The 24,182-nt window shown below is 52.5% G+C and overlaps 9 protein-coding genes and 1 non-coding gene across 10 annotated transcripts; 5 read left to right on the top strand and 5 right to left on the bottom strand.

The window, feature by feature from the left end:
• Positions 1 to 36: 36 nt before the first annotated feature.
• Positions 37 to 1,619, bottom strand: BO80DRAFT_469522 (uncharacterized protein; the record flags this gene model as incomplete). Its single annotated transcript, XM_025723021.1, has 2 exons — positions 37 to 62; positions 116 to 1,619. 2 exons carry the CDS (start codon positions 1,617 to 1,619, stop codon positions 37 to 39), a joined length of 1,530 nt encoding a protein of 509 aa, XP_025569615.1.
• Positions 1,620 to 2,345: 726 nt separating this feature from the next.
• BO80DRAFT_419309 (Zn(II)2Cys6 transcription factor) lies at positions 2,346 to 4,514 on the top strand. The gene is made up of 4 exons (XM_025718305.1): positions 2,346 to 2,544; positions 2,615 to 3,208; positions 3,269 to 3,403; positions 3,462 to 4,514. Exons 1-4 carry the CDS (start codon positions 2,485 to 2,487, stop codon positions 4,272 to 4,274), a joined length of 1,602 nt encoding a protein of 533 aa, XP_025569614.1. The 5' UTR covers positions 2,346 to 2,484; the 3' UTR covers positions 4,275 to 4,514.
• A 494-nt stretch (positions 4,515 to 5,008) lies between these two features.
• BO80DRAFT_429997 (uncharacterized protein) lies at positions 5,009 to 6,631 on the bottom strand. Its single transcript, XM_025720608.1, has one exon. The coding sequence runs from the start codon at positions 6,547 to 6,549 to the stop codon at positions 5,119 to 5,121; it is 1,431 nt and encodes a 476-aa protein (XP_025569613.1). The 5' UTR covers positions 6,550 to 6,631; the 3' UTR covers positions 5,009 to 5,118.
• A 510-nt stretch (positions 6,632 to 7,141) lies between these two features.
• BO80DRAFT_439528 (FTR1 family protein) lies at positions 7,142 to 8,475 on the bottom strand (the record flags this gene model as incomplete). The annotated part of the gene is made up of 4 exons (XM_025721083.1): positions 7,142 to 7,658; positions 7,740 to 8,185; positions 8,268 to 8,392; positions 8,448 to 8,475. 4 exons carry the CDS (start codon positions 8,473 to 8,475, stop codon positions 7,142 to 7,144), a joined length of 1,116 nt encoding a protein of 371 aa, XP_025569612.1.
• A 2,378-nt stretch (positions 8,476 to 10,853) lies between these two features.
• On the top strand, positions 10,854 to 13,631 carry BO80DRAFT_487274 (ferric reductase family protein; the record flags this gene model as incomplete). Its single annotated transcript, XM_025723547.1, has 6 exons — positions 10,854 to 11,574; positions 11,621 to 12,000; positions 12,053 to 12,285; positions 12,335 to 12,387; positions 12,437 to 12,558; positions 12,611 to 13,631. Exons 1-6 carry the CDS (start codon positions 10,948 to 10,950, stop codon positions 13,629 to 13,631), a joined length of 2,436 nt encoding a protein of 811 aa, XP_025569611.1. The 5' UTR covers positions 10,854 to 10,947.
• Positions 13,632 to 15,212: 1,581 nt separating this feature from the next.
• On the top strand, positions 15,213 to 15,294 carry BO80DRAFT_t299. Its single transcript has one exon. It is a non-coding gene; the product is annotated as a tRNA-Ser (tRNA).
• A 922-nt stretch (positions 15,295 to 16,216) lies between these two features.
• On the top strand, positions 16,217 to 16,405 carry BO80DRAFT_487272 (uncharacterized protein; the record flags this gene model as incomplete). Its single annotated transcript, XM_025723546.1, has 1 exon — positions 16,217 to 16,405. A coding segment is annotated over one exon (189 nt), but the record flags the coding sequence as incomplete, so codon positions are not given.
• An 811-nt stretch (positions 16,406 to 17,216) lies between these two features.
• On the bottom strand, positions 17,217 to 18,698 carry BO80DRAFT_369183 (uncharacterized protein; the record flags this gene model as incomplete). Its single annotated transcript, XM_025716379.1, has 5 exons — positions 17,217 to 17,766; positions 17,808 to 17,950; positions 18,016 to 18,240; positions 18,293 to 18,397; positions 18,465 to 18,698. 5 exons carry the CDS (start codon positions 18,696 to 18,698, stop codon positions 17,217 to 17,219), a joined length of 1,257 nt encoding a protein of 418 aa, XP_025569609.1.
• Positions 18,699 to 19,901: 1,203 nt separating this feature from the next.
• On the bottom strand, positions 19,902 to 21,438 carry BO80DRAFT_506261 (arylamine N-acetyltransferase family protein). Its single transcript, XM_025724537.1, has 2 exons — positions 20,900 to 21,438; positions 19,902 to 20,796 (listed from the first exon to the last, which is right to left on the bottom strand). Exons 1-2 carry the CDS (start codon positions 21,334 to 21,336, stop codon positions 20,247 to 20,249), a joined length of 987 nt encoding a protein of 328 aa, XP_025569608.1. The 5' UTR covers positions 21,337 to 21,438; the 3' UTR covers positions 19,902 to 20,246.
• An 858-nt stretch (positions 21,439 to 22,296) lies between these two features.
• On the top strand, positions 22,297 to 24,180 carry BO80DRAFT_419298 (amino acid permease; the record flags this gene model as incomplete). The annotated part of the gene is made up of 7 exons (XM_025718304.1): positions 22,297 to 22,404; positions 22,450 to 22,520; positions 22,576 to 22,689; positions 22,739 to 23,199; positions 23,248 to 23,271; positions 23,324 to 23,649; positions 23,716 to 24,180. 7 exons carry the CDS (start codon positions 22,297 to 22,299, stop codon positions 24,178 to 24,180), a joined length of 1,569 nt encoding a protein of 522 aa, XP_025569607.1.
• Positions 24,181 to 24,182: the final 2 nt, after the last annotated feature.

Below are 24,182 nucleotides of genomic sequence, written 5' to 3'. Positions count from 1 at the left end.
ATTGCACTGGGTTTCGCAAAACGTCCTCCAAATAAACTAATACTCTACTTTATAATCAAGCGCTACCGAGTGAGTTACAAGGTATTGGCCTCTAGTCTAATCCACTAGTCCATACGACCAAATGCAAGAAATCCATCTGGGCGCACCAGGATCCCACTGAAATCCCCAGAGTAAAGACCGACTCTTGCCTCCGTATCCGGCATGTCCGCAACCTCCACCACCACGGTCCGATCGCTAAATGCTGGAATCGATTGTGAGTGCCTTGGCGTCCCAGGGAGCATCAACTGGACCCAGCGACCGCACCTCAAATGCTCCGAGAGTCTCGTCACTACTCCATCCGGTGTCTGTATTTTGACATCGAGAGCTCGCATCCCCTGCATGCTCTTTGGCAGGGTTTGCCATCCATCGGGGCGCAACATATCCAATGGTTTAGGATATGAAACAGCAAAGCCGCTGATCTCCAAAGCCAACTCTCTATTGGCTTCAGGTACGCGCAGGAGCTTTTCCATCGCATTTCTGACCGCCCATTCCGGGCCGGTGGAAGCGAAGAAAAGGAGAGACTGCGAAGTGGTGTTCTGCACGACAGCTTTCGCAGCTGGCAGTCGCTCATCTTCGTATGTGTGCAGCAATGAGCTAGGCGCCGAATAACGAATAACTGCTCCAAGCTTCCATCCTAGGTTGAACGCTTCTTGAAGACCGACGTTCAGTCCCTGCCCCCCGGCTGGAAGATGCTTATGACAAGCATCTCCAACAATGAAGACTCTGCCGTTCTGGTATCTGCTGGCCAGTCGCTGTTCATTACTGAATCGCTTCAGCATACAGGGATTGGAGAGTTTGTAATCCACGCCAGTGATCGTGCGCAGGCCCTCGCTCAACTCCTCGAGCGTGACCGGGACAGACTCCGGGATCGTTGCCTGGGAGCTGACAAAAACGTTGAGCCTTGTTCTGCCGCTGGGTACGTTTAGGTCTGCAGCGATCACCAGGCCGTTCTTGTTGTGCACGATGTATGGGTTGGGCATGGGGACTCCCAGTGTGGCCTCGCCGCTCATGACGGTATTGATGGGTGGGTTGCCAACAAAATCGATCTGGGCGAGCTCGCGGATTGTACTGCGAACGCCGTCTGCCCCCACAAGGTATCTACCAGTTGCAGTGAAGAGCTCACCATTTTTCTCCGAGGTGTTGTAGACTCCCGTCACGGTGACGCTGTGATCGGTTGGATTAATCGATTGCACCTTGACTCCTTCCACAAGCACCGCTCCGAGCTCTTCTGCGCGGTGACGGAAGATCTCCTCCGTCCGATACTGCGGAACTAGCAAGACATAATTCGCATCAGTCTCCGGCCCAAAGACTCTATAATCGAGCCGGGTGTCGAGAACGCCGTAGTGCCACCAACTGGTCTTCTGCCCTGCTTGGAGGAACTGGTCGAGAAGACCGCGCGCTGCGAAAATCTCCAAAGAGCGAGCATGCATGACAAACGCACGAGTCTCGGCCATACCTTCATTGCCCGTCCTTCTTTCAAGGAGGAGGACGGTTAACCCAGCGAGTCGGAGCTCGCAGGCGAGGAAAAGCCCAACCGGACCGGCCCCGACAATAATCACGTCGTAGTCAATGGAAGCCATGGTAGATTCGGATGGGATGGTGTGCAAATGAGAGAATTGAACTGGAGTAAGTGATGAGAATGCGATGCTGAGACTGCACCAGCTTGGGGTGTATCATCCTCCTTTATACGTTCAACGCTCACATCGCACTCGGCAGGTGTCTTCCAACTTCGGACCTCCAGTTGCCTTTCTAGGTCGTGATTCATTTCCCCATCTCTGTCCAAGCACTTGACATGGCCTCGGAGGTTGACATGCCTATATAGTCTACTCCATCCCGACTCTATATATATGCCGAGCACTCGGACCTTTGCTTGCCTTTTTGGGGTAGACGGGCAAGCCATTCTTCCCCAAAAACCCATGGTGCTCTTTCTCATGAATTTAACTCGCAGGTTCTCTCAACTTAGCGGTTTGTAGTCGATAATAGATAGACCGACGTATTATTTGCCTACCAGAATATAGTAACAACAGAGTCACCTGACCAGCATGATTCTGCAAAACCGGTACCCTGGTTCTGCCAAGCCCGAAAATGAATATCTCGGGATGGCATTGGCCCTCGTGGCGAGGGGTCTTGGCACCAGGCCGATCTAGACCTGTTCAGGGCCACTGTTGCGACTGCCCACTGCACTAGCGCCGCACTAGCCCTCCAACGGGCAAGGAATTGCCCCACGTGATCGGGCCGGAGGGTTCATTCCGCTTGAGGCCCGATTGGTGGCGGAGATGGTCGCACTTCCCCTCTTCAGCGCGGAAAAGAAAGCGGACAGTCATATCCATCCTCTCGCAAACACTACCCTTTCCAGTCCACTCACCACTTTTATGTTCCCCCGAGGTGACCTGCATCCTCCCCTGCCTATACCTGTCACCTTTCTCCGCTATCCCCCGCTTAAGCATGGTGTTCCCGGGGAGGCTTAGCACCGGGTGCTATGTATGCCGTAGGCGTAAAGTCAAGGTATGTCCTGTGAATGATAGACGTCCCCTCCACTCCATGGCCTGGAATGGTAGTTGATCAACTGGCACAGTGTGATGGAGCCCGACCGGCATGCCAACGTTGCATCGCACAGCAAAGGCAGTGCACAGGGTATCCGGATGCATTTGCGTTCCGTCAATACAAAGCCACCAAGGACCCTCAGCCTGGGAAGGTAGCAATCCGGAAACGAGCGAAAAAGCCTGCGCAGAGCGATCAGTCCGCAAGTGGTCCGACCTCACCGTCGCTGATCGAACAAGGGGAAGCAGGTACACGTCTCGTTCTTACCAACTCTTCCCCCAGGGCACCTAGCCCTCCGGCCGCCATAACGCCCTGTCTGGAGTGGCAATCACTGTGTTATTTCTTCCATCAACATGTTTTGCCTACTCAAAAGTCCCCTTGTGAAGGTCATCTGGAGTTTCTCCCGGAGCTTTTCCAGGAGAAAGGCAACGACCCTTGCCTGAGACACGCTCTCCTCAGCGTATCCTACCTATCCCTCTATAATACGGCTCGATTAAATGAACTTTATGTCAACGCCCGAAAGCATTATGGGATTGCGTTGAAGTCGCTTACCACAGCGCTCAACGGCACGGAGACGTCGAGTCAAGACGAGACCTTTGCGGCAGCACTCTTCTTGAGCATGTTCATTGTGAGTCTGAAAATATCCGCCCGGACTCTCTCCGGTTTGCCTTTTCTGATTCAAGAGCAGGACCTGGGTGGCGAAAGACAGGGTGCAGTTAATCCTCACATTCCTGGGATCTGCTCCCTCATACATCTTCGGGGCCGGCCGCAGCGCAGTAGCAAGTACGCTCGCAAGTTATTCGGCTGGGCGTTCACGCAAATTGTGAGTTCCACCCCACGTCCCGATCAAGTCAGCTGTTAATGTGGTCACTACGATGCAGCAAATTCAAGCGATAGCCAGCAACCAGTTCCTGTATGCCTCCTTGCCAGCTTCCATCAAGATGGCATACAGTCCAGACTACGTGCTACGTTCGGGAATCATAACTAGTATGATCTCCGAGTTCTGTCAGTCAGTCAACGAATTTCGAATATCCGGACAGGATCAAATGCCCAGTATTCGGGCCAGGATGCTCCATTCCCTCCTGGCGCGGGCATATTTCATCCTGGAGCAAATCAACATCTGGGACGAAGCCGTTCCTCAACATTGGAAGCGCCAGTTCTCCGTCCCAACCACGGACAGAGCGAATCAGGCGGAGCAGGCTGCCTCGCGAGACCCATGGACCCCCTGCTTCCTGGCCGTTGTGCAGGCTGCCCAGATATTCTTTTTCCTCCACGTCCTGGAGTGTTCGGAAGAGTTTCTTTGCGTGGACTTCGCGCTAGACGATGAGCATATTGAGAATCTCCCTGCAGAAACCCTCAACGGGTTAGACGATCGGATCAAAGGCTTGATCGAAGTAATATGCAACACTGTAACTTACACTCTCGGCCATGTCACCCCCGATGGTGAGTTCCAGCTGCACCCCAGCAGCAAGCTGGCGAATGGATACACGCTCCTGTGGCCCATGTGGGTGGTGGTCAACTGTCGGCTTGCGACAGCAGAACAACTGACTCTTTGTCGGCGCGCTCTGGGGTGTGTCGGTACGACCATGGGCTACCGGCTGGCTTCCACCTTGTGCATGGAAGACCGGTCAGACGATTCCAGTGTAGGCTTTCTTGACAGAGCGCCTATGGGAAGTCTGGCAGCTGTACGATGAAGAACGCGGATGAAGCCTCTGATGCCACGTTACGTGACTCGATGATCGTTATACCCCTGATGGCCAGGTCTGCATGCTTCAGCGTGTTGTCTGCTTGCCTTTTTTTTTTAATTCTCCTTCTCACCTTATAATTACCTTTGTTCAATATGTTGATCAGCATGCACATTCTCACCTGTACATATCTGTTTTTCCTTTTCAAGAACACTGTCACCTGCAAAAGGGTAATCGCCGCTGGGAAGGAACTCAATATGTACTTCTCTGGGGCCATGCCCCCGGCAAGATGATTGAAAAGCAAGAAATTCCACTGGACGAACCAAGCAGACAATATGCCACAGCGGAATGGAAAAACCCCTCGCCCGAAGCCCGTTCGCAAACCACCACCCGAAACGGTTAGCGCGGTGATCCTCGTAGGGCCAGCCATGCACGTCTGTCCGAGTCCCTCCATCAGGGCGAGTTGCTGATAAATACTGAGTAGAAGAATCTGAATCTGGACAGTGGATGCCTATTCGGACGTTTCACGTGGCCTTACTAGTTGGGCGGTTCTACACCGAGGGGCCGACGTTTGCGATGGACATGTCGGGGATGATGGGACGCGCGCCGGGGCTAGATGCCGGATTGGGGAATATCGGGCGAGGACCTACCACTATCCAGTCTCAACCGAAGAGACTGGCCACAAGAGGGGGTTTCACGATACAACTACATGAGTCCGTGGGTTCATTTTCGGAGTTGTATGTCTCGGAGATAGATTCTGATGTTGAAACAAATTAAGTGAAAGACAATGTGTATGCACCAGGCCTGGAGTCACAGAAATAGATAGAGTAGAAAATCATTGCGCAACGAAGATTCACCGCCACACTGGGCCCCAGTAGTCATTCACCCCTTCGTAGGCGTTATCGAACTTTTGACAGTGTGGATGGTCATAATCTTCTTGTGTGCCTTGAGGCCAGATGGGAATGGCACAGAATTCGTCGTCGTGGCACCCGTGGCATTCTTTCCAGATGGTCCAGTCGAGGTAGTCCATTAGATCATGGAGGATGTTGGTGGCGGTGTGGTGGTCTTCGGCTTGAGAGACCTCGACGAGACTGGAACAAATCCGGCGGGTCACGGTGTAGACGGAACGGTAGGAGAGTGAGTCTTTGGGTGCATGGGCTGGGAGAAATTGGGTTGAGCATTGCCCCAGCTCACCCTCGATGTCTTCGTTGTCATAATCGATGAATGGAGACAATATGCGCTGCACCTCCTTGGTGATGGACTGCAGGGGGGCGACATGATCATGATAACCGGATGTTAAGCTGCGCAGAGTGCGGCCGTATTTCTCGACAACCATGTCCGCGACTGTTTGCCAGTTTACCAGCCGGTCTGTTGCATCGTGTGTCATGATCAGTTCCGTCAAGTTGTCCCGGATGGGTGCAAGCGATGAAGCGGGAAGATGCTCAAGACGCGGCAGCTTGCTGCCGAGAGGAACGAGATCCAAATCATAGTCATATGCCGTGACAAAGGCATCATAATTGACAATCACACGATCACCCCCAATGCCATGATATCTGGACGTGACACTCCGAAGCAATTCTCCGGGCTTGCCACCCTGCTTTCCCTTATTGCCACTGGAGAACTTGGCCCGGCCAATATGAACCGGCTCGAGCATCTGCTCGGGGTGACAGAGGATGATCTCGAACCCGGCAGCCATGCGAATCACGCCGTCAATCCGGCCATCCCATTCCTCCTGGGCAATTTGACACGCCGCACGAGCACGCTGTGTCTCCTGGGTCACTCCTCCGCTCTCCAGCTTATCCTCGAAAAGAACCCGATCTTGCAGGTCCAGGGTGCCTATGTGTGACTTGCCCGCCGAGGTACCATCGATGTAAACCAGTTGCAGATCGTTCGTCGTCACGTAGGTGTGGAGCCAGCCCGCCTCGTCTTTCTCACTAGCAGCCATCACTTGCTGCGAGCCGGATTCGGTTGATTGAATTCTGGGTGCCTTGGACGATGGTCGAGCAAACACCATCGCGTGTTCGGGATCAAAGGCCATCCAACCGATGTCGGAGATGGTGTCGGAACGTGAGTCTCCATGGTAGAGTTTAGTCCCCTGCGGCACGGAGGCGAGGAAGAATGACATTCCATTATGATGTAGTGAAGAGCCCCATTGTCGCATGGAGGCGTGAATGGTGTTGAATATGTGGTTGGCATTTTGGACGGGCGGCGGTCCTATAGCGAGGGCTATGGCAGCCCAACTGGTGAAAACTATCAGGCATGGTAACAACGGTAGGCAATGCATGATCGTATAGCAACAATACACAGGGATACTGTTGTTGACGAGATTATTCTATCGGCTAGACGACGCAATATGGTGACTATATGCGAATTGGAGGTGATGTCGACAGCTCGGGGATCCACCGGGACCTCAAGGCACCAGCGCTTATCCCCGAGATCTGCTCACGACATTCGCAACCCGCCACATGATGATCCTTGATGCCTGCTGGTAACGTTCAATCAGTGGTTCACATGACAGAACCAATCCAAGGACCTGCACGTTATCAAGTTATCGGACATCGGCGCTTCTCTCGAAACCACTTCCCGGGTGGTCCGACCGGCACTGCCCCCTACAGAGATGGTTCGTTATCAGCAGAATGGGAAAAAGTCAATCACAAGGTTGAATTCACAGCATAATTAGTTCAATTATTTTTTTCCTCGTGGAATTATTCGAGGTGCAGAATAACAGTGAGTGCTAGGTTCGTCAACCCAGCGGATACAATTTCACCACCAACATGCGGAAGGCACCCCCTTCCCTCAACCCCCTCGTACTGCGTACTTTCCCACAGCTGACATCCATGGCACATATCCAATGTTCCAGACCACCTCGGACAGATTCAGGCATCGTTGATCTCGCGAGTCATGATATGAGCGGGCATCAGGTCCGCCTCCTTCCTCTTCTCAGTCACCTCAACCACCCCCTCGCTGCTGGATCGACTGGCAGACTTCCTGGGGCGAATTCGGCTCATGCAGGCTGAGATCACAGGAATATAGCCGTACCGCTCGTTGTACCACATGCAGACATAGGCGAGAATGATACAGATCCAGTACAGGTTGTATCCCAACACGGAACCATAGGTGGCGGAGTTGGTCCATCCGAACAGAGCGTTGAAGATACCCCATCCACCACCACTACCCAGCTCGGGGTTACAGCAGTTGACGTGCCAGACACTCTGACGGATATCATACGAACCAGCTCCGGATCCCGTCTCGGAAGCATCGCCGCCGATGATGTTATTCCAGGCGTTGTTCTGGAGGTACCAGATGGCGCGAGAGAACAGTCCAGCGGAGACAAGGTAGAGGAAACACGTCGAGATGATCAGGAAGTATTGCAGGGATGCAGTGTTACCACACCTGGAACCTGTTAGCCCAGTCTAAATAGGGGCAATTTTCTATACCCCGGAATGACATCGAAGAGATGGAACGGAGGCTCACCTGTAGAGAATGTATCCAACAGCAATACCGGCAGCAAGGCCACAAACGACGGCCAGAGGGAAGGAGGTAGCGGGGAGACCAAGACCGACACCTCCGACATACACGACGGCTTCAAGACCTTCACGAAGAACCGTCACAAAAGGGAGAAGGAACATGACGTGCTTTTTGGACCAGTCTTTGAACCTTTGCATGATGCCGGCCGGACCCTTCTCTTTCTCCTCAAGTGCCTGGGACAACTTGATCCGCCACTTGTCCTGCAGCTTCGAGACACGAAGCAGACCGGCACCCATGATACTGATGATGATGGATGCAATAAACCCGAAGATACCCTCCCAGATGTCCTCACTACCGCTGAAGACATCGGTGTCGAGGCCGTAGAAGGCGCCAATCATACCACCTCCGACGCAGAGACATATGAAAAGACCCCCTGCTACACCAAGCCATACCTGAATGGTTCTGGTGATTAGAAACCTAGTTCAACTAGACGTACGGAAGTGGAAGGGCAATACGATTCAAGGGTGGACATACTTGTCGATTTAATCGTTTCAGTGTTCCTGTGTCACCTTCCGATCCTAGCGTCTGCTTCAGGAAAGACAGAAGCACGGACACGATAATCACACTTTCGAGACATTCACGAAAGCAGATGAAGAACACTATGTCTGGTGAGTACCGGCTCAAGGGTCTGCATGGCGCAGGGAAGGATCTTACCCGTCACCGCAAACACACCGTTGGCCATGATGTCGACAGCAAGCCTTGTCCAAGGCTACTCTGAGAAAGGTCGAGTGATTTGCTTGACAAGTGAGCGAGAGCCAAAGCCAGAGGTCCTGTCCCGGTTGTCCAAGATTGCCGAGGGAAAGCAAGCAACATATACCCCCACGGATAAAAGGTTGAGTCTCACGGTCTTCCGAGTGCGGCTACACCTATTCAGGTGCACTCTATCAACTCATGCAGGAAGCTATTATACCGAAATTGCCATCGCACTAGGGATAGTTCCGTGCCTCCAACGCCCGGAATGCTACGATGCTGAATTACATACGTAAAATAATCGGCCAGTCCGTGTTCGCTTATCAATCTTGACAGGAAACCCCGCTGGTGGTGTGCCTGTATCATGGCTATTGCGGCCTGCCAAGGGGTCTCTAGACATGAGTTGGAGTGAAAGCGGGGCGTAGATGATTGCCAAGAGGAGAAAAATCTGATAGCGAGGCTCCACGGGCTCTGGGTTTGGCGGAGGATTTGCTCTAGGATCAGATAAGTGGTGCAGGGGCAAATGGCATGCCATCGGGAGGGAGACGGAGGGACCACTGCCCTGTCACAGGACGGTCATCGTATGTCAGTGACGCGAAGGCATGCCAAGGGGATGCCAAGGTCAATACCACGCATTCTGACTTCTCTGGTATTAACATCATCGGCAAATGACCGATTCAGGCCCTAGACTTCCGACCACGGAGACTGGGAAAATGGGTGCTTAGCATGGAAGAAGAGGCAAGAAAAAACCACGCCACCTGCCTCGATGATGCAGAACGGTTTGGTGGTTAACCCTTCCCAAGGCTCCTAGGGGCGTTTCACCAGGATACGATGCTTGAGCCCACTCTAACTTCTGCAATTGCTAGCAGATGCTTCTCTCCCTCCCATATTCTATATCTCGCCCCATCAGGGCCCTGCTATGTCCCTTTATCCATGGCGGAACTCGCGCTTCTTGCGGGCAGTGGAGATCACTCGATACGCGTAATCTTACGATGTACCGGTCCCATACGGTATTGATTGATAAGATGGCCCGTCCTTACAACCGGAGCGGCGCCATGGATTGGCCCGGTGTGGCTCGCTAAATAAGCTCTCCGTTAGGCTCGCAAACCCATTCTTCCTCGAGATATGCACTGACTCGGGTTACCGGCCACAGGTCGGTGGGACCACCAGACGGGCAATTTTGCGGTGACTTGCATCCCTTGTTTTCGTGGGTACGGGGCCAATCGGTCACTAGGTAGCGGAAAGGAAGAAACTGCTTGACTTGGAGTAAGTGGATCCGAAATTCTGGGTATGAAAATGGCATCTCCCAGCACTCTTAGTGGCTATAGACCGCCACCTTAATGAGTAGAACGTTCTTGATGAGACGGACAATTGACTTTCCTTAGGGTGTGACTCACTCTTCGCATGCCCAATGGCCATCGAAGAGTCCGAATGACACTGCATCTATGTTAATTTGGCCTGTCTCGTTGGCTGTCTCCTGCCCAACCCGTCAACCTTGGCTCTTCATTGGAGCACAAAGATTGATAAGAACGGGTTCTCGTACCAGGTGAAGCCCAACCATGGGTTTAGACGTCATGCCAAGGACCAATCATCACTGTGATCAGACAATAGGTACATAATTGCCGCAACAATACGGACCAGCTACCCTGAAACGTGCATACCTTGCGACAACCAACCTGGAACAACGGCTCCATGGGTGGGATACTTGCCCGATAAGGCAAAACCTGGTGCCAACAGAGACCGTGCTTGCCCACTACCTCGCTTAGCATCACCCAGGGCTCGGAACCGGTCCCGACGCAGACACATGGAAGTGCGACGACTAGCCATGAGCTGGGGGACCCCGACGGTCCGCTAGCCCTCAAGAGATTGCCAAGCACGGCGTCCAGGCTGGTGGTTTCCCATAGGTGGAGACAAACCGTGGTGGCCAAGCAATTCTCGACCGTCATATGGCCGTCCCTCGGCGAGGTGGATCTTATCAGATCCAGAGCATTTCGGGGATATTAGTCTTGGCAGCCCACATGGACGGGGGGGTTTTCCGTTGTCGGTGGGCCCCGTTGGCTCCCAGGCCAGGACTCACGAGAAATTCGGTATACGTATGCGATGTAAATGGGTCGTTATTTCCGATTTATCAATCTCTTCATCTGATAGGGAGTACATCCCATGCATCCGGATCAATGGTTCGCTGGCGGATACTGCGGACCAGTAAAGATGGGATGGAATACGACGTTGTATACTCCGGTGGCTTCGGAATTGTGCAGAAGTATAACCGGTGATGAAAATTTGCCAACGAAAAAGTCCTTGGTGGGAAAGGTCTGTGGGCTCGGATGTATTTGCAATCGAGCGACGAGAATGGGTCCATCGAGAACCGCATGATAGTGGAAGGCAATGTCTGGCGAGACATATATACTGGGTCAGGCACTTCCTCGACTAGAACAGTCAGGATTTCAAGCTCATCTGCCTCACAATGCGTACCCACGCCGCTCTCCTGCTGGGACTGAGTTGGGCTGTGAGCCCCGTCGTCGCCGGGGGGTTCTCCTTCTCGGCTCCCAATCTTCCTGATTATTGCTTCTACGCAGTCTATCAATCTCTTGGTTCTTACACATGGGAAGGCGAGACTACGACATCGTCTTCAAGCTCTGAAACATCTGGACATGGCTCTTCGTCCGGTAGCTCTCGACAAGGCTCCAGTAACTCTTCAGCCACCACGACTGCCAGCAGCTCTTCTAGCACTGGCGCCAAGGTTACACCCCATGGTAAACGATCAATGAGAGAAAAGCGCGGACACCATGGCTCAAGCTCAACTGGATTGTGCACCAGCACCGTGGGTGTCATGTCTGCGTATGTCAGTGCCAAGTCATGGTGCACCAAGGAACAATTCAACATGGCCATCCCAACCTACTGGGAGAGTCTCTGTGAGGACGCCAGTGCAACTCTGATCAGCCTTACCGAGATTGAAGCCAACGCCACCGATGAGTATATTGCCTCATTGTCTCTCATTGACCCGGAAACCAACAGCACCACTACTACTGGAACCATCTCCACCCCGGTCCTGCTCAGCCATTCCTACTACAAGCGCGCCTACAAGTCATACGTGAGTTCCACCCTGCTAGTCAGTGACATATTTCTAACTCCGCCAGGTGACTCACGACTATGCGTTGAGTAAAGATATGCGGATGGGCTGGGGTATCATGGGGTACTGGGGCGGTGTCCTGGCCCTCGGAATGATCTCCAAGGCCTGGAAGATGGCCCACGCTTTTTTGAGGCTTTCTACCGGAAGTGATGCCGAAAAGCGCAGTGGATCTGGTCGTGCGTTGGGACCCATTTCTGCCGCGGCACATTTTGTGCGCACCTACATTATTATCCCTGCCAGCTTTGCTCCATTCCTATCGAACCACCAGCAGCTGTTCCTTTATCATACGATTCCAAAGCGACTGGATACTTTAATTGTCTTTGGCTTCTGGGCCGTGGCCATCATTCTGTCATGTGTGGACTATGAGAGTTTCACGGGTAACATCCAGTATGTGAATACCAACATATCATTCGCGCTACCTAACTAACTCGGATCCTAGGACGCCGAGTCTCCATCAGCAAAATTGGCAATATTCCTCTGATCGGACTGGTATTCTGTCATATGCTTGCCTGCCGTTCTTGTGGCTGTTTTCTGGACGGAACAACATTTTCCTCTGGGCCACCGATTTTAGTGTGCAGTCCTTCAACATCTTCCACCGCCATACGGCGTGGGTCTGCACACTGCTTGCAGTGGTGCACTCGATTAACTACTCGGTAGTGTTTGCAATCTACGGTAAGTACTTATATCTTGGCGTCTTGTGGGTTATGCTAACGACATAAAGATGGCAGATACTTCAGCGTATGGAAGCAGGAGTATTGGTACATGGGTGTCGTGGTATGTCCGAACCAGATATGCGTCAACGCGATATGCTAACGGGTCTCAGGCCACAATCATCATGGTTTTCATGCTGGTCCAATCCGCAACCTACCTTCGTCAGAAATCTTACGAGATCTTCATCATCATCCACTTCCTCTTTTCCATCTTGACCATCTTTGCCTTGTTCATGTACGTCTATACTACCTCACCTGGCATTGGCATCAAAGCTAACAGTATACAGGCACACCAGCTTCGACGGAAAGACCTACACTCCGTATCTCTGGCCCCTGGTCGCCATCTGGCTCTTCGACCGCGGCCTTCGCTACGTCCGGATGGTCTACTGCAACATGCACGTCCGATTCGGCAAGGGATTCCTCAGCACGCCCCTCTCTACCGTGACCTACAGCTCAGAGAGTGATCTCGTCCGAGTCGAGATGTACCCTGCCGCGCAGTCCCTGAAGCCTGCCCCGGGTCAGCACTACTACCTCTACCAGCCCTACACCCTCCGAGGCTGGGAAAACCACCCCTTCACCCTGGGCTGCTACGAGAACCCCGACTCGAAGGAATACGAGACCAAGCTGATCTTCTACATCCGGCCCTACGACGGCTGGACCAAGCGTCTCCGCAACCAATGCCAGAAGGCGGGTGGAGAAATCCGCACCAAGCTCCTCCTGGAGGGACCCTACGGCCACCAAGCCCCCCTCCACACCTTCGACAACGTCCTCTTCATCATGGGCGGAACGGGTATCGCCTGCGCCGTGCCCTACATCCTGGACCACATCGCCCGAGTCTCAGCGGGTAAAACCAACACCACCCGCATCCATCTCATCTGGACAGGTCGTCAGAAGAAGATCTTCGACGAAGTCTGCTGCCAGGATCTGTCCACTGCTCTAGAACACACCGACATCACCACGACGCTCTTCTGCACGGACAAATCCGCCGCCGGGGGCATGATTACCTCCGGCTCGACCACGCCCACAAAGGAGAAGGAAGCGGCCGTCGACGCCGCCGCCCTCCAAGACAAAGCCAGTGGATCGATTCGCTCCGTCGAGGACCTGAACGTCGATCTACGCTATGGCCGTCCGGCTATCAACTCCCTCGTGCGGGCTGCCGCGCAGGAAGCACAAGCCAGCTCGGCTCGTTTGGCAGTGATGACTTGTGGACCGGCCAAGATGGCGGATGAGTGTCGGACTGCGATGTATGATGTTATGAAGGGTGGGTTCCGGGATATTGAGTACTTTGAGGAGGCGTTTGGATGGTAGTGGGTTGCATGATGCGGGGAGGTTAGTTGGGGGGATGGTTATGTCGGTATATGAGTATATATGATGTTAGTAATTGTTGGCAGGGTTCTGCGTAATGAAAAGTTATTCTGCTATGAGTTACACTTGTGCACCGTGTGTACATCACTGTATCGTCTCTTGTATAGGTACGGAGTGCTCATTCACGACGTCAATCATACCTACTCCACAGGGCCAGAATCGAAAATTTGAATTCAGCTACGGAGCACTACGTCCCACATACCTTCTCATGAATGTTAAGGCCAAATGTAGGACTACCTACACTCCCACCCCTACACTCCAACCCAGAAACCAAAAGACATGACCGGGAATCCCACAACTCACCCCATTACTAACGACACCAACCCAAAATCCCCCGCCCGAACAACGCCCAACCCCTCCTCTTCTACTTGGTACGTAGTAAGTATCGACCCTCGGCCCAAACTACCGATCCCAGCCGCGGCAACACCAAGCTCAGCCCTAGCCTTGGCAGCGGGACCCCGGGCCAAGCCAGCCAAGCCAAGCCACGGTAGATAGTGGATCTTCGCAAGATGGTACCTAAATCGCAACTAAACTGTTGAATGGCAAACTTTAATATTAGTGGGAAATCTCTGGGCCGACCCGCATCTGCAGAGTGCAGCGGTGCAGCGACCAGCCTTAAAGGAATTGGATTGATCTGGGACAGTGGGAATGTGGGGTTCGCAAGGTGGTACTGTTTTTGTCTTAGTCTGGGCTTTTTAATTATGAGGTCAGGATAGGACCTGTGAGGTTGTGTACTGTGAACAATTCTGTTGGTGGCGGGGTTGATTAGTCTATCTAAGATTGCAAGGTATCGAAGGTTGGGTATTGAGGTCTAGAAGTGTGGTGCCTGACTTGCGTTGAGGGTAGAATGCAGAGTGTATGGCAGAATTTGTGTCAGTGGGCTTGGCTGGATGGGGGCTTGGCGCGGGCAGGAAGCGAGGATTTTGAGCGGAAGGGGCGTGTAGTTGTTTTCTTGATATTGTTCGGTAGGGAATACTAGTATTCTTTGGCTTCTGTTATATTTTATATGGTAGGGGCACCATCTATGCATCTGTGATGGTGACTATCGGTGTCTGTTGAGCAGATGGAGTAGATGGTTAGTCAGGGCCAGGCGGCGGAGCAGCCCTTTCATATGGAGTATATTCCTTGTCAGTCCGATGCATTGTAGAGCATTTATTAAGGCTTGGGGGGGCTTTACTAGTTTTTTTTTTTTTTGTATTGCTTCATAAAAGCATCATGTTCACTTCAGCGCATATGTCTCAAATCTATAAATGTGTTTATATGGCCAGTATATTCCGTTGTCTGGAAAATCCTACGAGATACCAACGAACATTGCCGATACATTTATGAAGTTGATCGAAAGATAGTAGGTCAATGCTACTCTTAGTTTATTGAAGTACCCAGCAGGGGTAAATTCAGCCATGACTCCCAGTAAAACTGATCGTTGAAAAGGAGGTGGCGCGCATAGTACGGAGTGGACATCCAAACATTTTCCTTTTGCTTTTGCCTTATCAACTAAAAAGATTTAGCATTAACCTATAATAAGACGATATGGCCGAGCGGTCTAAGGCGATAGACTAGAAATCTATTCTCTTCGGAGGCGTCGGTTCAAATCCGACTGTCGTCGTTTTTTGTTTTGATTTTTTGCTTTTCCTTTCCTAGAACAGGATTGAAGATGGTAACTAACCTTTTTATTATTGAATCAGAATATTTGAGTTCCACTGGTTTTCAATGTCAGGACATTGATCCTCGCCTAGTGCGCGGGGTCTGTTGGATGCATGCGAAATATATATTAGCGGACCCTATGGCTAAATCAAAGTCGATCCTCTTGCACCACAACAAAAATCGAGGCTGCGCGGTGATCAGTTCTGTGTATATATCCCAATCTAACTTTCATGAGCCATTGGCTTAGATAACATTATGGCAATGAAGGGTTGATTAAATAATCACAATTGGAGATGCTTTCGTGGATGACATCAAACCCGAGCATCCCCAATTATATCTTACCTCATACAGATACCATTCAGGCTTGTACTATACACTACGTTATGACGATTTGCCAATGCCTGAGAACCTTTCTCTCCCAATCAGATCCCAAATCCTAGTCACCGGAACCAACGGCTACATAGCATCACACCATGGACCTGCTACTCGAACTCGCCACCAATGTCCACGGACAGTCCGAAGCCCACTGCCATGGCTAGATGAGATCTTCCGCTATAGATAAGCTGCTTCATGTTTTAAACGTGTGTTTATCCAATCTGAACGACGATATTACCCTACATAAAATCATGCGCGACGCGTCCGGTGTCATCCATGTAGTCAGTCAGCACCCCACCCCTCATGACTGAACCAAACCAGACACATACTAACAGTCCTAGGCATTAGATGCTTCATTGAGCTTAGACAGAAACTTAATCACAGCTACAGACATCTCGGGTTGCTCCAACCTCGTCATCCACCGCTGCTGGACTCCCCCCCACTCCAAATCAACCCGGGATCACTGTAGATTATAGTTGGATGCCCAACCACTCAACAACGCAATATCAGTTAAACCTAATATACCCTCTAGAGAAACATGGGGTGACCTCTCCTGCACCATCTCGCAGGACCGCGTCATCACCACGTTTCAAAAACCCTTCCCTATCTCCGCGGCATCAAAGACCGAAAGTGAACGTCAGGCTTGGAAATGGACCCGGGAGAATGATCCAGGATATATATTCAATACGGCGCTTTGAGAAACAAACGGAAGCCAACAAGCCATATACCTTGATTATCCCTCACCTCACAATTACTAATATGTTTCTTGACATGAGGTTCAGATAAGCCTCTACATAGATAGATATCACCGGCTCTACAATTAAATTTATCCATGCACTGCGCGCTGGGAATAAATGGTTTCACCCTAAAGGTGATTCCACTCCGTTAGCTTCCCGCTCCCCTCTAAGTGACAGTGCAAATGGACTGCTAAGCGAAGGAAATGATGAAATGGTTCGTCAACGTCGAGAATACAGCCCAATACATCACAGGACTGCTCAATCGCACGGTGAGCTCAGAGCGGACATTTGCGTTTGAGGTTGTTTAAGTGGGGTGATGTGCTCGAGGTATTTTATCAATCAATTGGTGATGAGAAGGGGGATTTACGGGGCGTTCCAGCGAGGAGGGCAGAGGAGTTGATTACTCGTTCTTGGGAAAGGACGGGGTGGGTGAGTTTTGGGAATAGTGTGGTTCATTAGGTGACCTAGAAGTATTTGCTCGTATATGGGGATGTTTCTGTGTAGTGAGAGGAGGTAGGTTCGGAGGAATTTGATAGGGGCACATGCAAATAAACTTGACGTATTGTGATTGATGAGGGGCTATGCACGGGACTTAAAATATACCAAAGCTATAGATGCGTGAATGGGAGGTTTTTCATAGTGAGCCTGGTATTGCAGCCATGTGCTAATCCCAGTCGAGATGAGTCCTTAGCGATTAGCAGACTCATAACTTAGAGTTTACGTCAGGCTACATATCCTGCACCGTACCAGTGACAAAAGAAATAATCATTATCTACATCACAGAAACTTTCCCAACGAATTCTTCCCCCCTCCCCACACTGCTCTCCTCCCCCTCAGTCTCATCAATCGACCCCGCCTTCGGATCCACATACTCACATCTCACACTCCACTGATCCGTCCTCTGAATTGCCAGGCCCGAATTCCTCCCAGTAAACGGCACCCCCGGCGGCGTAACCGCAAACGCAGCCGCCGAGGTTCCCAACCCCTCGACTTCATCCTCCATGAACCGGGAATGGGTGGCCGACTCTTTGACCCCCTTGGACATACTCGTCAAGGCATAGGAGTTGCCATACGAGTTACTGTTACTACCGCCGCCGATACGCTTATGGAGAGAGATGTTGAGCATGCCGCTGTCGAACGCATCGAGGAAGGGTTTGAGACAGGGAATGCAGGCGGTCATGAGACTGACGCAGAGGACGCATTCGGTGGTGATAATGGTGGCGAAGGCGGCGTCGGAGACGTCGGGGGAGGGAGGGGCATGACGGAGGAAGATGAGCCGGATGATCATAGTGATTATGACGCTGGGGAAGTGAGTTAGGTTTCTGTGTGGGAAGGGGGTTCGTAGGGATGGGGAAAGACGTACAAGATGCGGATGGAGAAGGCGAAGACGACGGTGGCCTTTTTGCCGATGACGACTTGGACGGGCTTCACGATGTAAATTGGGAGGATGCAGATTAAGAGGTCGGTGATGATGTCGATGGGGGCGATGGCGGCCCAGAAGATGAACTAGACACCTGTCAGTTGCGATGGGATTGAATGGTTGACTGGCATTGAGGGTGATAGAGACTCACGATATGAATGCAATGGCCTTGACTGGTATCCCATGGATTCGGTGCTCCACATTTAAATACCAAAGCGAAAAACACAGGTACCGTCCAGATGCCCACAAACATTGATGTCCAGCAGGTTATTTGCTTGTGGACCTTGTTGACAGTGAGCTTGTTCAGGAGGTGCAGGACCGAGACTTTCGCGAGGCTCAGAGCCAGAACGTAGAACAGATCTGCCGCATAAAGGGCCTATAGATACCAATATCAGCGACATGCAGATGCCCAATTGACATCAACCAACCTTTTCGAGTATATGCACTTGTTTGTCGCTCAAGGCCGACTCTCGCTTCCCCAGACCGTGTCTAGTCCCCACAAGGATGGATATACATTGCGCAACCGCAAAGACCTGTCATCTTGATAAGTCGTGTTAATGTATCAACCGAAACAAGACACCAAGGGACGCCAGGGCTTACCAGGGAAAGAGAAACAATTCCATCATCCCATTGCAGCGAGCGGAGCATGTATAGGCGAAAGGCGAGACGTATCACCACGGCCAGGATCATCATCACCATCAAGTACAGGGTCGCAATGGCAATCTCGTCGACATGGTCTGGTGGTGGCTGCGAGGCCGGATAGCTCGCACGTATGTCGATCGTTCGTGTATGAAGGGTGCGAAAGAGATTTGCAAGCCGTAGAGGCAGGTCCATGATGAGAGTTGTAGTGGCAACTCACGAACAGGCGGGACCTAGGGGTTGGGGCATCAATAGTGGCTGAGAATATAGGACGGCGTTTTATACTGGTAGATAGGATGGATAACCCTGGACAGTACATACGTTGGCCTAGACAATGACTCTTTGCAGACCAGCGTTTTCGACATCTGCTGGTTGTCTCACTGCCGGGCAACAGCACATGGCCGTTTAGGGGAGGAGGGTACTACCATGATCGTATAATATTGACGGTCACTAAGCGATTTGTCAAGGATTGTCGCATGCTTCGTGATGAGCCGCGGGAATTCCAGGGGTTGCCTTCTCAACGACATAGATCATGACCCCTGCTAGCCTCGCGCGGGTGAGACATTAAAGTTAATTTGGGATAGACAATGTCTGTGGACAGCTACAACGAGAGCCGGGGAAATCTCGGTGAGTTGCCCATCGCATCGGGGATGGGAAGGCTGCAATTAGGTGGCAGAAGACTAACATTTCAAGCCTTCCTGAACGATCGTGGAGGATTGACGTAGTGAAGCATGCTACTAGCTGCCCAGATGGAGTGCTGACCAGACCGGAGAGGCATTTCCGATGAGGCAACCCAGGAGGATGCTTATGCCAATCCTGCAGGAGCAATGTTCGATAGACCGATCGATTGAAGGATCTCTCGAAGCAACCCCTGGAGGTTCATGCTGCGCTGGATACCATTAGGATCGCCATTGGGCTTGATGCTGTCTTGTGCAGTGTGCACATCTTCTGGCAATGCGCATACTGTCAGACCTGGTCATCTTAGCGACATCCCGGCCGCGAATGATGCGATCATGTAGGAGAGGAATATAGCCCGGCGTGGGCCAAGTGGGCAGGCGGCGCAGCATAGAGTCAACCCCTATAAACCCTCTGCGTGGGTCAATCTAGATGCTCGGTGAGAAATTGAAGGATGGAATCAGTGGTCCAAACATCTTGATTCCTTAAGCCTGAACGGCTTTCAGAGAAAGCGTCCTGCTCGGGATGTTGCAGAGGACCTTGACCTCCTGTGGCTTGCCAGGTAAAGCATGGAAATTATGGATAAGTTATCCCCGTCCAGTTATGCGTGCCAAGTGATGGCTCAACGCCGACAATCTCGCGGACTGAAAGCGAGTCATTTAATTGAAATGGAGGGGAAGCCAAAGCCAAGCTAACACGCCAAGCAAGCTAAGACCGCTAAGACCGCTAAGACTGCTAAGAATCCGTAGTGCACAGGGTTCATCCCGCGCCACGTCACGGCCGATGCAAAGCGCCCGCCTGGGCCCGGCCAAGCCTAGAGAGTTACATTTCACTGGCCCCTGACGCAGCGGGGCCAGCCTCGTCTCCAGCCGGACCGGCCCTTGAAATGAACGGCTGGAACGCGCTTATTAAACCCCGTTATCGAAGGATTTCCGCAGCCAATCAACGCAGCAGCATGCTCGGATTTGATTCACATGTCAATAACGCCTTATTAGTGCGTCGCGATCCCTGCCGCCGGTCTCCGTCCGGAATCCCCTCCCCTTTCCCCGTCCAGCCACGGAGTCCACTCTAGAGGATCTCCGCGATCGTATGGCGAATTCTGTCCGTATCCCCTTCTGACAAGCGGATCTTAAAAAGCTTCTCCAACGCCACGACTCGGTCCTCCTCGGAGGTGAATTTTTCGAGAACCTCGGAGGTTGCTCCCAGACGCCGTTTCAGCGTATCATTGAAGAGGGTGAGGTCCCCCACGATAGTCTCTCCTTCCTCGTCCAGCAACATCCGCACGCAGACAACGTGGAAGGTAAACCAACTCTCCCGGCTGGTGCTCATGTAGTAGTTAATCATGGTGAAATCCTCGGGAAGAAACTCAGTCTCGGTGAAGCAGTAGGCCGGTGTCCAGGCCCCGCCCCAATTCCGGATCTCATACTGCCAGAGAGATTGACCTGAGCTGGTGTGTTGAGCGATGGACCCGTAGACGAGCCGGCCACACTGCTCGCCAACATTATGGAACTCGTAGCCCGGGACCAGTGGAACGGGCTGGTGTGGCCCGTTGGAGCCAAATCCCACATCGATGAGGTACTTTTGCTCGCCGATGGTGACGAGATTCACCATGTGGTTCCTGTCATGCGCTAGTCAGCCAGTGCCAGCAGCTAGATTAACAGCATATATCCATGCGACCGGCCAGCCAGACAAACGGAAGGATCTTCATTAGGGAATCGTACCATCCATCAAACTTGGGCCCTTTCCAGTTTTTCGAAGCGGAGATGGGCTGGACTGCTTCATTGACCCGTCCGCCAACCGCAGTCACCTCGTACCCCAGGCTCCGCAACACCGTCCCAAACAGACCGCTGTTCTCCATGCAGTAGCCTCCTCGTTCGGAACTAGAGTCCACAATCTTCTCAAAGAGGCTCTGAGGGTCAATGGAGATGCTCCGGTGAACCGAGTAATGAAGATTGAGATTTTCGAATGGAACAGCGGCCACCTGGTACCGTTGCAGAACCTTGAGAAACTCGAGGGCCGTATCGCCACCAATCATCGCCCCTGCCTGGACGACCGGAGATTCCCGATACTTCTGAGGAAGGCCGATGCGATCAAAGTAGCGGACCAGTTGCTCTGGCGAGTAGGTTGGCCGCTGTGACCAATCGATGATGGATTCCATGATGACCCACTACGATTTCAACGCAAAGGACCAGGGAAGGCGACCGTTTCAAGCTAGGAATAGAGTGTTAAACAGAAAGGCTGAGGGGCAAGTGGAGTGGCTTGATTGTCGTGTGAGATTGTTTCCCGACGCATGGGCAATGGGCCTAAATACGTGCAGGGCCTGATATTGCTGGCAGATAACTGCTCCGCTAAGCGGGCCTCGCCTAGTCCACGCTGCATCCTAATTCTCCGGGGATGCGCCGTCTCGCAGCCAGACAGGGATCTGACGCTAGCATGGTGCTAGAGTGACGCGATGGAGTTGGCCAGACCGACCACCCTAAGCCTTAGTCCAGTGGGCTATTCCTTAGTGCTGACAGGATGTGACTATTCCGAGGCCCTCGCATTAAAGTCAGAGTCAACATCAAAGAAAGAGCCATGGATCTCAGCAGCAGACTTGAACCTAATTCTCTGCCCTGGCAAGTAGCATGCAGCCGGATCATACCGATATCAAGGGTCATAACCTTCACCCATCCCTGTTTGACCTAATGTAACCGAATGAGCCTAGGAAGGGACTGCAGTAGCGTGCATAGTGCTGCAGATAGCACTGTCGGAAGCGCTTCCAGACGCATTGAAGCTGTGGTGCAGGTCAGTCCGGCTGACGGACCGCCAACGGTTAATTTCCTGCCCCAACTTGTCCACAGACAGGCCTGATTCAGGGGCACTATGGTATACTCCATACGCCAGCCGGACTGTCGGATCCTAGTGAACCAATAAAGGACCTTCCTGAAAGGGGCATCCCCGTGTCTCCGTGTTTGGGAATAGGCCCGAGAATCAACAGCCAACCTGCAGCTACTGCTAGTTCCTGTCCCCGAGCCTTGAATACAGTCCTTCCCCTCACCGTGCTTCAATTTTCTTTCTCTCTCACGACTGCAATTTTTCTGCGAAGCTTGTTGTCCTCTGCTGTCGCAACATCGTCAAAATGCCGTTCAAAAATGGAGAGTTGGCGGTCCAGGAGCTGGGCTCCGGGGGCTACAAGGACCGCGATGATGCGGACATGGCCAAGTATGGCCGGAAGCAGACATTCGAGGTGAGTTTTATGCAGAGCTTAACGTTTTGCGACTAATGAGAGTAGAGAAACTTTGGTTTCTTGTCCATGCTGGGCTTCACGACGACCATGATGGCCACCTGGGAGGCGGTTCTTACGTGCGTCAGCGCCATTATCTCAAAATTGGATTTGACGGAATTAACCTTCATGCAGTGCCAACCCCGCCGCAATGGCAGATGGAGGCCAGGCAACCCTTGTCTATGGATTCATCTTTTGCTGGATTGGTGCTCTTCTGACTGCAGCCTCGCTGGCCGAGATGGCGTCAATGTACGAGACCCACTACCATTTCAACAGTAGCAACACTGACCGAGCATAGGGCTCCCACATCCGCCGGCCAATACCACTGGGTGTCTATGCTCGCCCCTAAAGGCCATGCCGTGTTCCTCAGCTGGGTAACCGGATGGCTGGACCTGATCGGATGGTGGGCCAACACAGCATCGGGTGTCTACTTTGCCTCGACCGTGCTGCAGGGTTTGCTGGTGCTGAACTATGAGGGCTACGATTACCACCGCTGGCACGGAACCCTACTGATGTTTGCTGCGCTGGTGATTTGCGTGCTAGTTAACTCCTTTGGGGCCAGGATTCTGCCCAAACTTGAAGGACTGATTCTGATCCTCCACACGGCCGGATTCCTGGCCATTCTGATTCCTCTCGTTTACCTCGCCCCTCACAAGAACGCCGAGTTCGTGTTTGCCACCTTCACCAATACCTCGGGATGGAAAAGCTCCGGTCTCACCTGGCTGATTGGACTGATGGGCACTAATCTTCCGTTCATTGGTATGAAACCACCCCACTAAAGTGAACTCCCAACTAACAAACCACCAGGTTACGATGGCCCCTGCCACATGGGTAAGCACATACCATCCAACCCTCTAATCATACAAACTAACCCCCCCCACAGCCGAAGAAGTCGTCAACGCCTCCGTCATCGTCCCCTGGTGCATGCTCGCGACCATCATGCTCAACGGCTGTCTCGGTTTCGCCATGGTACTGGCCTTCCTCTTCTGCGTGGGCGATCTCGACGCCGCCCTCGGCAGTGCAACCGGCTACGACTTCATCGAAGTCTTCTTCAACGCGACCAAATCCCACGCCGGAACGTCCGTCATGACCGCCATCGTAATCGCCCTGACCATCTGCGCCTCCTTCGGCTTCCTGGCCTCCTCGTCCCGTCTAACCTGGGCCCTAGCCAAAGACAAAGGCATTCCCTTTGCCGACTTTCTCTCCCACGTACCCCTCCCTCCCCTTCTCCCCCCCCCCCCATCCAACCCTAAACCCCAAACTAACAAACCCCAGATCAGCACCGCAACCTCCGGCTCCGCGCTCCCCCTCCGCGCCATCGCCCTCTGCGCCGTCATAACCGCCTGCACCTGCATAATCAACGTCGGCTCCAGCGCCGCCTTCAACGCCATGATCTCCCTCACAACCGCAGGCCTCTTCTCCTCCTACGAAATCGCCATCATCCTGATCCTGATGAAGAAAATCAAAAACGACCCCATCCCCTACGGACCGTGGAAAATGGGCCGTTTACTCGGCATCGTCATAAATATCGGGTCGATTGGGTTCTTGACTATTACCATCTTTTTTTCGTTTTTTCCGACGGATTTGCCCGTGACGGCGACGAATATGAATTGGTCGGCTGTGGTGTTTGTGGGGGAGTTTGTGTTGGGGTTGGGGTGGTATGTTGTGCGGGGGAGGAAGATTTATCGGGGGCCGGTGGTTGAAATTCCCATTGCTGGGGAGGGAGAGGAGGAGGAGTAGGG

This window comes from Aspergillus ibericus (genome assembly GCF_003184845.1).
Source record: "Aspergillus ibericus CBS 121593 unplaced genomic scaffold BO80scaffold_79, whole genome shotgun sequence".
NCBI lineage: Eukaryota > Fungi > Ascomycota > Eurotiomycetes > Eurotiales > Aspergillaceae > Aspergillus > Aspergillus ibericus.
This window is presented reverse-complemented; position numbering and strand designations above follow the sequence as displayed.

Excerpts from the sequence above, each read along its gene's own strand:
- BO80DRAFT_506261 (XM_025724537.1), bottom strand. The coding sequence starts at position 21,336 with ATGGAATCCATCATCGATTGGTCACAGCGGCCAACCTACTCGCCAGAG. Across the intron at positions 20,797-20,899 it reads GGGCCCAAGTTTGATGGATG|GAACCACATGGTGAATCTCG; the intron begins GTACGATTCCCT and ends AGCGCATGACAG.
- BO80DRAFT_429997 (XM_025720608.1), bottom strand. The coding sequence starts at position 6,549 with ATGCATTGCCTACCGTTGTTACCATGCCTGATAGTTTTCACCAGTTGG.
- BO80DRAFT_419309 (XM_025718305.1), top strand. The coding sequence starts at position 2,485 with ATGGTGTTCCCGGGGAGGCTTAGCACCGGGTGCTATGTATGCCGTAGG. Across the intron at positions 2,545-2,614 it reads GCCGTAGGCGTAAAGTCAAG|TGTGATGGAGCCCGACCGGC; the intron begins GTATGTCCTGTG and ends CAACTGGCACAG. Across the intron at positions 3,209-3,268 it reads TCTTCTTGAGCATGTTCATT|GACCTGGGTGGCGAAAGACA; the intron begins GTGAGTCTGAAA and ends ATTCAAGAGCAG.